This window comes from Sceloporus undulatus, chromosome 2 (genome assembly GCF_019175285.1).
Source record: "Sceloporus undulatus isolate JIND9_A2432 ecotype Alabama chromosome 2, SceUnd_v1.1, whole genome shotgun sequence".
Classification (NCBI taxonomy): Eukaryota; Metazoa; Chordata; class Lepidosauria; order Squamata; family Phrynosomatidae; genus Sceloporus; species Sceloporus undulatus.
Genome location: NC_056523.1, coordinates 312,681,498 through 312,693,691, shown reverse-complemented (window position 1 = coordinate 312,693,691; position 12,194 = coordinate 312,681,498). Strand labels below are relative to the sequence as shown.

The following is a 12,194-nucleotide window of genomic DNA, read 5'->3' as shown; positions in this document are numbered from 1 at the left end:
ACCGAGCTACGTTTTAAATGGAACATGTATAAGAAATGGGAAAAGGGGGGAATCACGAGAAAGGAATTCAAAGAAATAGCAGGCATGTGTAGGGGTAAAGTCAGAAAAGCTAAAGCGCAGAATGAACTCAGGCTTTATAGAAAGGTTAAAAAGAATAAAAAGGGATTTTTTGGATATGTCCGCAGCAAAAGGAAGAAGAAGGAAACGATAGGGCCACTGTGTGGAGAAGATGGCAAAATGCTAACAGGGGACAGAGAAAAGGCAGAATTCCTCAACACCTTCTTTGCCTCAGTCTTCTCAGAAAAGGCAAAGGGTGCTCAACCTGAGAATAATGGAGCAGAGGACAGAACAGGGGAATTTCAGCACAGAATAAGTAAAGAGATAGTAGAGGAATATCTTGTTAATCTAAATGAATTTAAGTCTCCAGGACCAGATGAACTGCATCCAAGGGTTTTAAAACAACTGGCAAATGTAATATCGGAGCCATTGGCAATAATCTTTGAGAACTCCTGTAGAACAGGAGAAGTCCCAGCAGACTGGAGGAGGACAAACGTTGTCCCCATCTTCAAAAAGGGGAAGAAAGAGGATCCAAACAATTATTGGCCAGTTAGTCTGACATCTATACCTGGCTGAACGAGACTACGTGTGAAAGGGATCTGGGAGTCCAAGTAGACAACAAATTGAACATGAGTCAACAGTGCGATGAGGCACCTAAAAAGGTGATTTTAGGGTGCATCAATAGAAGTATAGTGTCTAGATCAAGGGAAGTAATAGTGCCACTCTATTATGCTCTGGTCAGGCCCCACCTGGAATATTGTGTCCAGTTCTGGGCACCACAATTTAAAAAGGACATTGAGAAACTGGAGCATGTCCAAAGGAGGGTGACTAAAATGGTGAAGGGTCTGGAAACCATGTCCTATGAGGAAAAAACGTAGGGAGCTTGGGATGTTTAGCCTGGAGAAAAGAAGGTTAAAGGGCGATACGAATGGTGAAGGGTCTTGAAACCATGTCCTATGAGGAACGACTTAGGGAGCTGGGGGTGTTCAGCCTGGAGAAGAGAAGGTTAAGAGGTGATATGATAGCCCTGTTTAAATACTTGAAGGGATGTCATATTGAAAAGGGAGCAAGCTTGTTTTCTGCTGCTCCAGAGAACAGGACCCGGAAGAATGGATGCAAACTACAGGAAAAGAGATTCTACCTCAACATTAGGAGGAACTTTCTGACAGTAAGGGCTGTTTGACAGTGGAAAAAACTCCCTCAGAGTGTAGTGGAGTCTCCTTCCTTAGAGGTCTTCAAACAGAGGCTGGATGGCCATCTGTTGGGGATGCTTTGATTTAGATTTCCTGCATGGCAGGGGGTTGGACTGGATGGCCCTTGCGGTCTCTTCCAACTCTCTGATTCTATGATTCTATGAAAATGGGAGGAGGAAGGAGAAACCTGAACATTTTAAAAGCAGCTGAAAACAGAGGATAAGAGGATTAATTGGGACTATCCCTGCTAAAGTGGGGAAGTATGGTTTCACTTTCTCCACATTCGCATTTTCAAAATCTTCAGTTCTTTCCATCCAGTTTGTGAGTTAGTGGACTTGAACTGGCTTGTAGTTGAGTCATACACCATCATTATTATGCGAAGGGCAAACAAGAAGGGGATGATCATCCATCTCACACTTGACAATTCTACAAATATGCTCCTGACTTCTTGATGAGGAATAGTATGAGCTATGGTAGATCTAAGGTATGGTGGATTTGCCTAGTGTGCTGTTGGTAGAAAGTATGTGGGGTGGATTTAGCAAGGGTTGAAAGAGAACTAAGATTTGGGAAGACTAAGAGAAATATGGCAGAGTTAGCAGTGAGTTGAAAAACTGAGAACACATACCCTCTAACATCTCACATATAAAAACTAGGACACTTGTGGCCAAGCAACATCAGAGTGTGATCAAGATGGCAAAAGTTATTAATGAGAAAGAAAACGCAAACTAGAAGAGGTTGAGGCAGTTTGCTTTTGCCTGAGCCAACTGGGAAGGGCAAACTTCCACTGGCTCCTGGCCTTTTCCACCTGATGAGTTATAATTTTATGCTTTTAACTCACTTTACAGTGATTGGAGTAAGTTGAGAATGAAAGGGAAAAGAAGTGGGAGGAGGGCAGCAAAAGTGGAATTACAAAGGATTAATTGGGACTGTCCTTACTAAATTAATAAGGTTGGAGGGTATAAAAACAACTGGAGCCATGAGTGGAATACACAGCATCTTAAAAAAGAAGGGAGACATAGAGTTGATAAATTTAGACGTCAAAGAGGATCTCTGGAGAAATCTCAAATAATGGTTAAGCTAGAGAATTTTAGATATTGGGCATCCTAGTAATCAGAGAATACACACTCTTTATAAAGACATGTGGATTACTTTAACTGTGAGGTACACAATTAATATTGCTCTCGCAGCCTCATCCCTAATGGCATCATGCTTCACCAGTGCTTTGCCATTCTTGACACGTTAGCACAAGAGTGGGTATAAAGGCTGATTTTTGCCCCTTCATGCCCAGCCGGTGACCTGGAAGTGGTTTCAGAGATGGACTACAACTCTGGAGACCAGGGATTGAACCTTCATTCGGCCATGTAAATCCACTGGGTGACCTCAAGCAAGTCCCACTCTCTCAGTCCTAGAAAACTCTTAGGGTTGTCATAAGTCAGAAATGACTTGAAGACACACAACAAGAAGTACACAACAGGATTCTTGCTCGAATCTACTGCTTTAATGCTACTTGGGAATAGGCACCATGTTGTTGTAGGAGAAGGCTAATATTTATTTTAAATAAAATAAAATAAAATAAAATAAAATGAGGATCTGTGAGAGCCAGTGTGGTATAGTGGTTTTAGAGTTGGACTAAGACTCTAGAGACCAAAGTTCAATTCTCAACTCAGCCATAAAATCCACTGGGTAACCTTGGGCAAGTCACATGCTCTCAGCCTCAGGGGAAGGCAATGGCAAACCCCTGAACAAATCTTGCCAAGAAAATCGCCTTAGGGTCACCATAGGTCAGAAAAGACTTGAAGGCACCCAATAGTAACAAGAACAAACACATGCACATGTAGGCCTTTCACCCCCACTATAAAATGTTTTTAAAAGTATTATGAAAGAAAGGTTTCTTTAGTGATCACTACTGCAACCAGAAGATTGCAGTACAGTATATACGTGCCAGCCCAGATGCTAATTTTGGGCACAGTCACTGGTGGCCATCACCTGTTGCTCCCTCTACATGGTGATTTGTGGTCCATAGGCTAAGGGGCCCAATTGCACCACCAGCCTTCAACAGCATTTAGGGAGGGATCATGTTTGAGGAATTTTATCTTTGAGACCTAGTACATACTCTGCAACTGTCTCAATTTGTCAAAGAGAGTCCTGATTAATCTTCTGCTGTCCCACTTTTGCAACTGTTTTTAAAATGTCCCACTTTCCCTCTGTGTCTTCAGGGGACAATTGCTGCAAACTGAGTTCAAAGTTCAAAAGTAGTTTTCACTCAGCAGGGGAGAAAGGAGAACAAGGGGATGAATCTTGCCTTTCCCTGCAGACTCAGGCAAAAGCAAACTGCTGCAGCCTCTCCTAGTTTGTGTGTCCTTTCTCATTAATCACCGTTGCCATCTTGTTCACACCCTGATGTTACTTGGCCAAATGTGTTCTGATTTTCACCTGTGAAATACAAATATAGTGCTATATTCCACTTGAAGGGCTATGGCAATATCCCATCGAGTCCTGTGGCTTATAGTTTGATGAGGGACCCTCCCAGGATTCTATGGGATGTTGCCATGACAATTAAAATGGAATACAGAGCTCTAATTGTGTAGTATGAATGCACCCCAGATCTGTTTGTTCCTGGATACTGTGCAGAACATAACATATTGATCCTCTGGAATTGCTCAAAACATTTTTTAATGCTGAACTGCATTTAGAAATAGGTACTTCTGAAAGAAAACATGCTTAGAAATTTCTGTATACAGGATATTTTAATGTAGGTTTTTATGCAGCCTTTGCTTTGAAATTGCAGATTAATACAGAAACAGGTTGGGGGAAATGGAATGTGTAACATGGATCAGAAACATGGGTCAGAAACAAACAGATCTTTTCATCTGCCATCCTAGCCCAGTGACAGAGCACATGCATGCCTTACCAAAGGTGTTTGGTTCAACCCTAAGCATCTCTAGTCAATGGGAGCAAGAGGATGGGACAGGAAGGATTTTTGCCTGAGATGTTCGGGTGCCACTGACAATTTGTGCAGATTCGATCTCCCCAATCTGGTGCCTTCTAGATGCCTTGGACTACATTATCTGGATTCTTGACCATTGTCTATGGTGGATGCGGCTGATGGGACTTGTAGTTCAAAACATCTGTAGGGAGGGATGTTTGAATATGTCCATTTTGATTTCTCACTGTTTCTCATTTCTCAAGCTGTAAATCTGCCTCATCTTGAATTGCTAAGAATGTTTCTAATTTTATATTTGGTCTATACCAAACATTTAGATTGTTTCCAAGTTTGCATTAAAATATGTACAGGTAAGCCTTTTTTTTTTGCATATTTCTGCTAATGCATGCATTTCTCACAGTTTTCCTAATACAATGCCTTTTAACAGGTTTTCCACAACAAATATACAGTCAGCCCTCCTTATCCATGGATTTTTTTTAATCCATGAATTCAAGCCATCCATGGTTTTAAAATTTTTTAAAAATGTGTAAATTCCAGATAGCAAACCTTGATTTTCCATTTTATATACAAGAGATAAGGGATACCATTTTGCTATGCCATTATATTTAATGGGATTTCAGCATCCATGGATTTTTTTATTCATGGAGGATCCTGAAACCAAACTCCAGCAGATAACAAGGGCCCATTGTATGCATTTTGTGTGCACTTGTTCCTAATACTCACTTTTCAGTATGCTGGAGGTTTTTTATTGAAGAAATCTATAGAAAAAATCTGATATGTGTGAACATTGATAGTTAATGAAGTTTCAGTACATTTATTAGTTAGAACATGTGGAATCAGGTAAGTTTGCAATAAAATGATAACAAAAAGTTCCCCATCCCAATCTGGAGGGCAACATTCTGGGAACTCAGAGTTAGACTACTGAATTGATAAATGGGCTAATCTGGTGTCAATGAGCTTCCAAAAATCCTAAAGAGGCAGATAAGAAAAAATAATAGCAATAGCAACAACAATCAATGCAGCTAGAAGGAAAGAAATGGCAGTTTGGAGACTGAGGATGGCCAAAGCAGAAGGTAGAGTTAGGTGTTATGTAAATTAACTAGCAGACAAAACTTTCTTTATCTCTGCTAGAATTGGACTGGAGGTACTCCTTTATGCAAGGCTATGGAGCAGCAGCAATACTGTCATGGGGCATCTGTAGAGAATTGGTGATAGAAGCAAAGCAATTTAAGATGGCTGCACACAACAAATGCATAGCAATCTATTATCTTGATTAAATCTCAGAATATCTTGTATATCAAGTATTCCTTTACACTTAGAAAGGGCTAGTCCTGAAGAACTGTAAATATGTTCTGTCTAAATCTCTGGTTTTTCAAAGTGTGACTTGGGAAGATTCAGGGTTTTCAGAAGCCTGCCATGGGATCCTTAAGAAGCAGTTCACGACAATATATTTTCCTAGAAGACGGTTTATGATGGCTATATGGTAGCTCCAGTATCAGATGCAGTATGCTTCTAAGTACCATTTGTTATGCTCACGTCCCGCTTGTGGGTTTCCCATGGGAATTTAGTTGGAAGTGTGGCAGCAAAATCTCATACTGAAAAGGCCTTTGATGAAGCAGAAATTTCAGTAGTTCTTATTATTTGTCTACCACCATGGATTTCCCTTTCAATTATTAGCAAAAGAAATGTACAGTGGGCCCTTGGTATCCCCTGGGATTTGGTTCCAGGATCTCCCAATGGATACCAAAATCCATGGATATTTTAGTCCCCTTATATACAGTGGCATAGTAAAAAGGTTTCCCTTATATAAAATGGCAAAATCAAGGTTTGCTTTTGAGATTTTTTGGGGGGAGGAATATATTCAAGCCCTGGTGGCGCAGTGGTTAAATGCCTGTACTGCAGCCATTCATTCAAAACCACAAGGTTGCGAGTTCAAGACCAGCAAAAGGGCCCAAGCTCGACTCAGGCTTGCATCCTTCCGAGGTCGCTAAAATGAGTACCCAGACTGTTGGGGGCAAATTAGCTTACTTGCTAATTAGCTTACTTGCTGTTCACCGCTATGATCTTTGGAATAGCGGTATATAAATAAAACAAATTATTATTATTATTATTATTATTATGAATGATTGAATTCATAGGTGCAGAATCTGTGGATACAAAGGGCTGACTGTATTCTTGGATGTGCTGTTAGTTTGGTTTACAACAGGATTGTTTAACAGGCCTGGCCAATGCTCTTATAATGGCTGTGGAAGAAAGGATTTCTACAGATAAAGTTTGCTGAAATTCCCTCTTCTGCACAGCTGCTCAAAGTACCTGGCAATCCTAGTTAGGACCAGCTTTACAATTTAGGAGGATATCACACAACTGAAATTGGAAGTATAATCCAGTGTCATCCTGAACGCAATCATGCGTATTCACATTATTGCACAAAAGGTTACCGCACGTGATCGCAGGCAGTCTGAATGCACTCCGAACGCAATCATGTGTTAATCCACAATTAAGTAAATTTGGTGAACTAGTGAAGTCACAAACCCTCTTCCTAAGCAACTTCGTACTCAGTGCACTGTTTGGTGTGATGTGTATGTCTCCTTTGGTCCTGATTCCCCCCCAATCTGGAAGGGGGGGTTATCATGAAGCCTCGCTGCAATTTTGCTTCAATTTTGCTTCCGCTTATCCTTCAGCATTGTTGAGGGGGGGCTGCTGCCTGCTAATTAATGGGAGTTATTGGATAACCATTATATTCACATTTTAATGTGACAAGAGTGAATGTATGTTCGTTTTAACGTGAATAGAGCATGTTCTTTCAACCATTCTTCCCGCTCCCCTCAACCTCTTTTGTAAATTGTGAGGTTCCTTGGTTCCTCTCTCTAACTCGCCTAAATATGCTATGCTCCAGTCATCTGGAGTCTCACTGAGCATGCGCAAGGGTGCCAATTCGCAATTAAGAACCCACCGATGTGATGGCTTACTTTGCACAGAATCAGGGAGGCTATTACAGTGAATTTAAGGTGATAAGTAATCACATAATTGCGTGAATTTTCAAATTGACCTTGCTATCTTCTCTTTTGAAATTGAGGACCTCCCAACCTGTTTAATAAACTCCTTAGGTTATCAGATGAATAAATCACATACATCCCACCCCATCTGAATTCAGAAGCCTGTAATGAACCATGTTCAATGGATATTTCCACAGAAAATTACAAAGTCCAAGAACAGTCTGAAAATATTTGTGCTTTAATGTTACAAAATACTCCTAGGAAGATTACAACAATTTTCTTTGCCTCTACTGTAATCCAGCCAATAAAGTCAGGGATATCAAATGATTAGATCATTTTAAAAAATACAACAGACCAACAAAACTAGAATTAAGCCCTAAATCTTGTCTGAGGATGGGAAGGGGGAAAGAACACAAAAATGTGGAGATAAACTGGAGGATGGCAGGGTAGAATGGCTTCTCTGTAGAAGAGCTCAGAGATGGTATTTTTAATACTGCAACTCCCAGTATCCCCAACCAGCTAGGCCAGTACCCAAGGGACTCTGGGAAGTGCAGTCCAAAATAGTAACTTTCCCTAGCTCTCCCCTTTAGTGTTTAGGTCACTTCTATGTAGGAGATCCCTCTTGACAGTAACAGCCGTGACTTGTCTGTCCAACGGAAGATTTAAGGAATGAGTTCACTTTGCAAAGACGATGTAAGCAGGTCCTTTGTAATGCACACGGACAAGAGTGTTTCCTTCTCATATTGTCTGCCATGGTTTCCCAATGGATTGGATATGCTCCTTTGCTTTCATCCTCAATGCAGCTATGCTGGTGTTCCGAGGGTCAACCTCTTCCAATGGGAATTTGTCCACAAAGTTGGTTCCACATTGATAAGGTGGTGGTGGCCCCATGGCCCCCAGGGGCTGCAGGGTGTGTCCCATGGGGGGAGAGTTTAGGAAAGGTGGAGGGGTGTAACTGCTGGGGAGACTTTGGGGGGAAGCCACAAAACCTGGTAAAGTCTGGAGGGGGCTGCTGTTGGACATGGGTGGATTCAGCCATGACTCCAGGGGCAAATTGCTGCCAATGGTCCCGATGGTGGAAGGCTGTGGGGAGCGGTTAAAAGAGAGAATGGGGGAATCCTGCAACTTCATGGCGGTCACTTCCAGCTTCTCCTGTCTTCTCCATTTAGCTCTGCGGTTCTGAAACCAAACCTAAAGGATAGAGCTCAGAGTTAGTTCAACATCAGAGAGAGTAGTTTGCCATCGTTGTTATTAACAGAGCTTCAGGACTTACTGCTGCACTCCAAGAATCCCCCAGGCATGCTAGCTGTGGGATTCTGGAAGCTGTCACCCACAAAAGTAATTTTTCCAAGCTCTGGTGATTAAATAGTTCTTATTCTAATTTACTAGGTAAATGTGCACACACTTATGAAATATCTAGATCAGTGGTCCCCAAACTTTGATTCTCCAGATGTTATGGACTTCAGCTTCCAGAACTTCTGACTGTTGGCCAAGTTGGCTGGAGTTTCTGGGAGCTGAAGTCTAAAATACCCGGAGGACCAAAGTTTGGGAATTACTGATCCAGTTGAACCTTCTACAAAACAATCCCAAGTGTCTTTATCCATAAAGCCTTCTGTATAATTAAATGGGCCTTCCAAGTAAGCATGGTAAGAGGTGATTAATTATTTGAGAAATCAACACAAATATGCATAAGAGGAAAAATCAAATAAAAAGGATGCATGTTTTCCAGCAATCAGACTGTATAGGACAGCATATGGAAGGGATGCTCAATCCCCAGCTGGTGCAAGATGGAATTTTAGGAGTGCAACAAAGATACTTATGTGAATCCAGATTCAGTTTTATTTTGTCAGTCAAGACCTGTGGACTGCAGTCATTGAAAAAAGGTCCATGTTTTGGCAAAATCATGAATGAACACAAAAGCAAAGAAGTGACTGAATGTTATGGTCACAACTTGGATTGATTTTGACAATTAATAACAGGGAATCCTCACGACACCTCTCCTTACAGCCCTGTGATGCCTTTTTTGACTGCTCCAGTGGCAGCTGGTCAGTTCCATGGAGTGAATCCACTCCAGTCTGGATTTTAATGGAGCTATTCAAAGTACACACCCCTATGCCCAGAATAGGTTCAATGCCATAGATATCTGCTAAAGTCAAGAACAAATTAACTGCTTTACTGACATGCTCCCCAGTCCAAGTCAACTGTGTCACCCTTGTCTTCCAAGCCCTTATAACTCCTCCAGCTTTTCCCTTATATCCCATGCATCCCTCCCTGTGAGCTCTAGCATTATCTTCTTTGATAAAGGCGATAAAGTCAGACTTATTATTAGGCAGAGTTTGGCAGCCTTATCAGACAACAGAGGCTGGAGGGCAAAAACAACTATCCTTTGGCTGTTCCTCCTGAGCCCTTCGGCCATTCCCTTCAGCTAGATACATGTCCTCCATATTAGCCTGTCTTGCTGTCATGAACCTCCTAGTACTAGGACTTTAGTGCCCTGTTTGGGACCAAATGCACTTTTCTATGCTATTCTTAAAGGTAGCTACAGAGCTCAACAATTTTTGTTTACCACAACTCCCAGAAGCCCCTAACCAGTGGGAGTAATATGGGTATTGTAATACCTAGAATCATAGAATCATAGAGTTGGAAGAGACTGCAAGGGCCATCCAGTCTAACCCCCTGCCATGCAGGAAATCCAAATCAAAGCATCCCCGACAGATGGCCATCCAGCCTTCGTTTGAAGACCTCCAAGGAAGGAGACTCCACTACACTCCAAGGGAGTGTGTTCCACTGTCAAACAGCCCTTACTGTCAGGAAGTTCGTCCTAATGTTGAGGTGGAATCTCTACATCCACAGCATTCCCCTCATCTACCAAGCTCGTAATTTTATCAAAGAAAGAGATTAAATTTGTCTGGCATGACTTGTTTCTCTGAAACCCATGTTGACCTCTCCATGATGTTTCCCAGCTCTATTTACAATTAATACTGGTCACGTCCACATTACCAGAGTAGAGGCAATTGTACCCAACCTCCCTCCACTCAAGTAAGTTATCACAGCTGATGTATCTTCTGAAGCTTATAAAAGGTCACCTAAACAAATACATGGCAGTATTGGATAAATAAGAACCTGCAGAGTATAACCTGATCATTTAGGGCATGAGTGGACCAGATATTTCTGGCCTACAATTCCCCTGATCCATCACCATTGCTTATCCTGGTGAAGGCTAATGGGAGTTTTAAGTCCAAAACGTCTGGAAAAGCACAGTTGTCCCCAAAATGTCTAATTTAGGGGGAGCAGCAGTTTAGAAAAGTCACTATAATTTAAATAAAAATACAATACAGTGGGCCCTCCTCAGTTGCTGGATGTCTGCTTTAAATGTAGGGGCTGAAAGTGAAAAATTGCAAATAAAAAACACTTCCTTTTTTTATCTGAGAGAACACTTCTCTAGGTATCTCTAAATCCTCCAGCACATTTCTGTGGCCAACATCTGACAGAAGTTGACCTTAAATCTGAAAATAATCAAAGCTGCAAAAGTCAAAGCCCAAATGGGGAGGGTTGGCCAACTGCAGGGAAAAACCATGACCAGGTGATCTGTGCACATCCCTGTTCCATCTACTAGCCAGGTGCTAACTGTAGAAGGACAACTTCAAGTTTCCTTCTCTTGTTTTATTTTAAGCCAGTCTTCTTCTATTGGATAACCCTTCAAACAGAGGAAGCCTTCAAACAGGAAAATATTCTCCCTATTAATGGCGCGCAAGTTCTGCCACATGCAAATCCATTCTGTCTGATTCCATTTTAGAAACACTGTTTAGGGTTGGAGAGAGCTTCTTGTGATTAATGGCCTGAATCTTATTGTTCGTCCCAACTAGAGCACACCCAGTGATTCAGTGTGCTTTTTATAAGTCACTAAGTATACTCTAGCTGGATCTTACTATATGACAAAGTGACCATATGGAGGCTATAATACTTTGGACATGTCATGAGATGACCCAGAACAGTAGTAAAGATGATAATGCCAGGGTAAGCTGAAGATGGTAGGCAAGGAGGGTCGTTTCAGTCGATGAAGCTATGGCCCTGCTTCCACAACACCTGTTCATAACCTGGAAGGTCTCTCACTCCTAGGATCACTGTAAGTTGAAGCTGACTTGATGGCACATCACAAAACTCTAGTTGATTTCTAATCAGTAGAAATCCTTGCTGATCACACCAGGTGTCTTTCACAACCAGGTTTTAGTCCAAACATTAATGGTCTAGTTATGGACAACACCTGCTGTGTGATCAGCAAAGATTTCTACTAGTTAGAAATCAACTAGATCCTTGTTATGTGTCATCAAGTCAGATTCAATTTACAATGAGCCTATGAATGAGAGACCTTCAAGGTTATGAACAGGTTTTGCAGTTGTAGGGCCATGGCATTACAACACCCAAATTGTTGAACCCAGTATCTCTTCCCCTGCTAATAAATTCAGCACCTTGGACAGCTCTTTGAATGATCAGATTTCAAGCTAGCGTGGATTCACTGCCAGCCTCCAATATGGAAGTCACCAGCTACTACTGTAATACATTGAGCCCTCCACATTCGTTGTGATTAAGAGCACATGGCCACTGTGGCAGTGGGAAATTGCAAATAAAACAACACTATTTTTAACCTATATAGGAGTCCCTAGGTCCTCCAGTACAACTCTGTGATCAACATCCGCTGGACGCTGATCATAGAATCGTGCTAGAAGACCTACAAATGCCTAGATAAGTGTTTTCTCCAATAATCTCTAGGTCATCCAGTGTGACTTTATGGTTAACTTTCAGCAAAGTTGTGCTGAAGGACTTAGAGATTCCTAGAAAGAACATAGTGATCAAATCTGCAAATAATCAAATCCACAAAAATGAAAGCTGCAAACATGGAGGCCTGACTGTATACTACAGATTAGCCAGAGATTAACCAGGAGACTGTGATATATTATTATTATTATTATTATTATTATTATTATTATTATTATTATTATTATT

General features: G+C 41.4%; 1 protein-coding gene across 1 annotated transcript in view; it reads right to left on the bottom strand.

Moving 5' to 3' along the window:
- Positions 1-7,409: 7,409 nt before the first annotated feature.
- Positions 7,410-12,194, bottom strand: part of RAX (retina and anterior neural fold homeobox) — a 23,203-nt gene continuing 18,418 nt past the window's right edge. Inside the window, exon 5 of the mRNA XM_042447847.1 lies at positions 7,410-8,381. Within this exon, the coding sequence (XP_042303781.1) occupies positions 7,929-8,381 (453 nt within the window). The 3' untranslated portion in view covers positions 7,410-7,928. The remainder of the gene's footprint in view (positions 8,382-12,194) is intronic.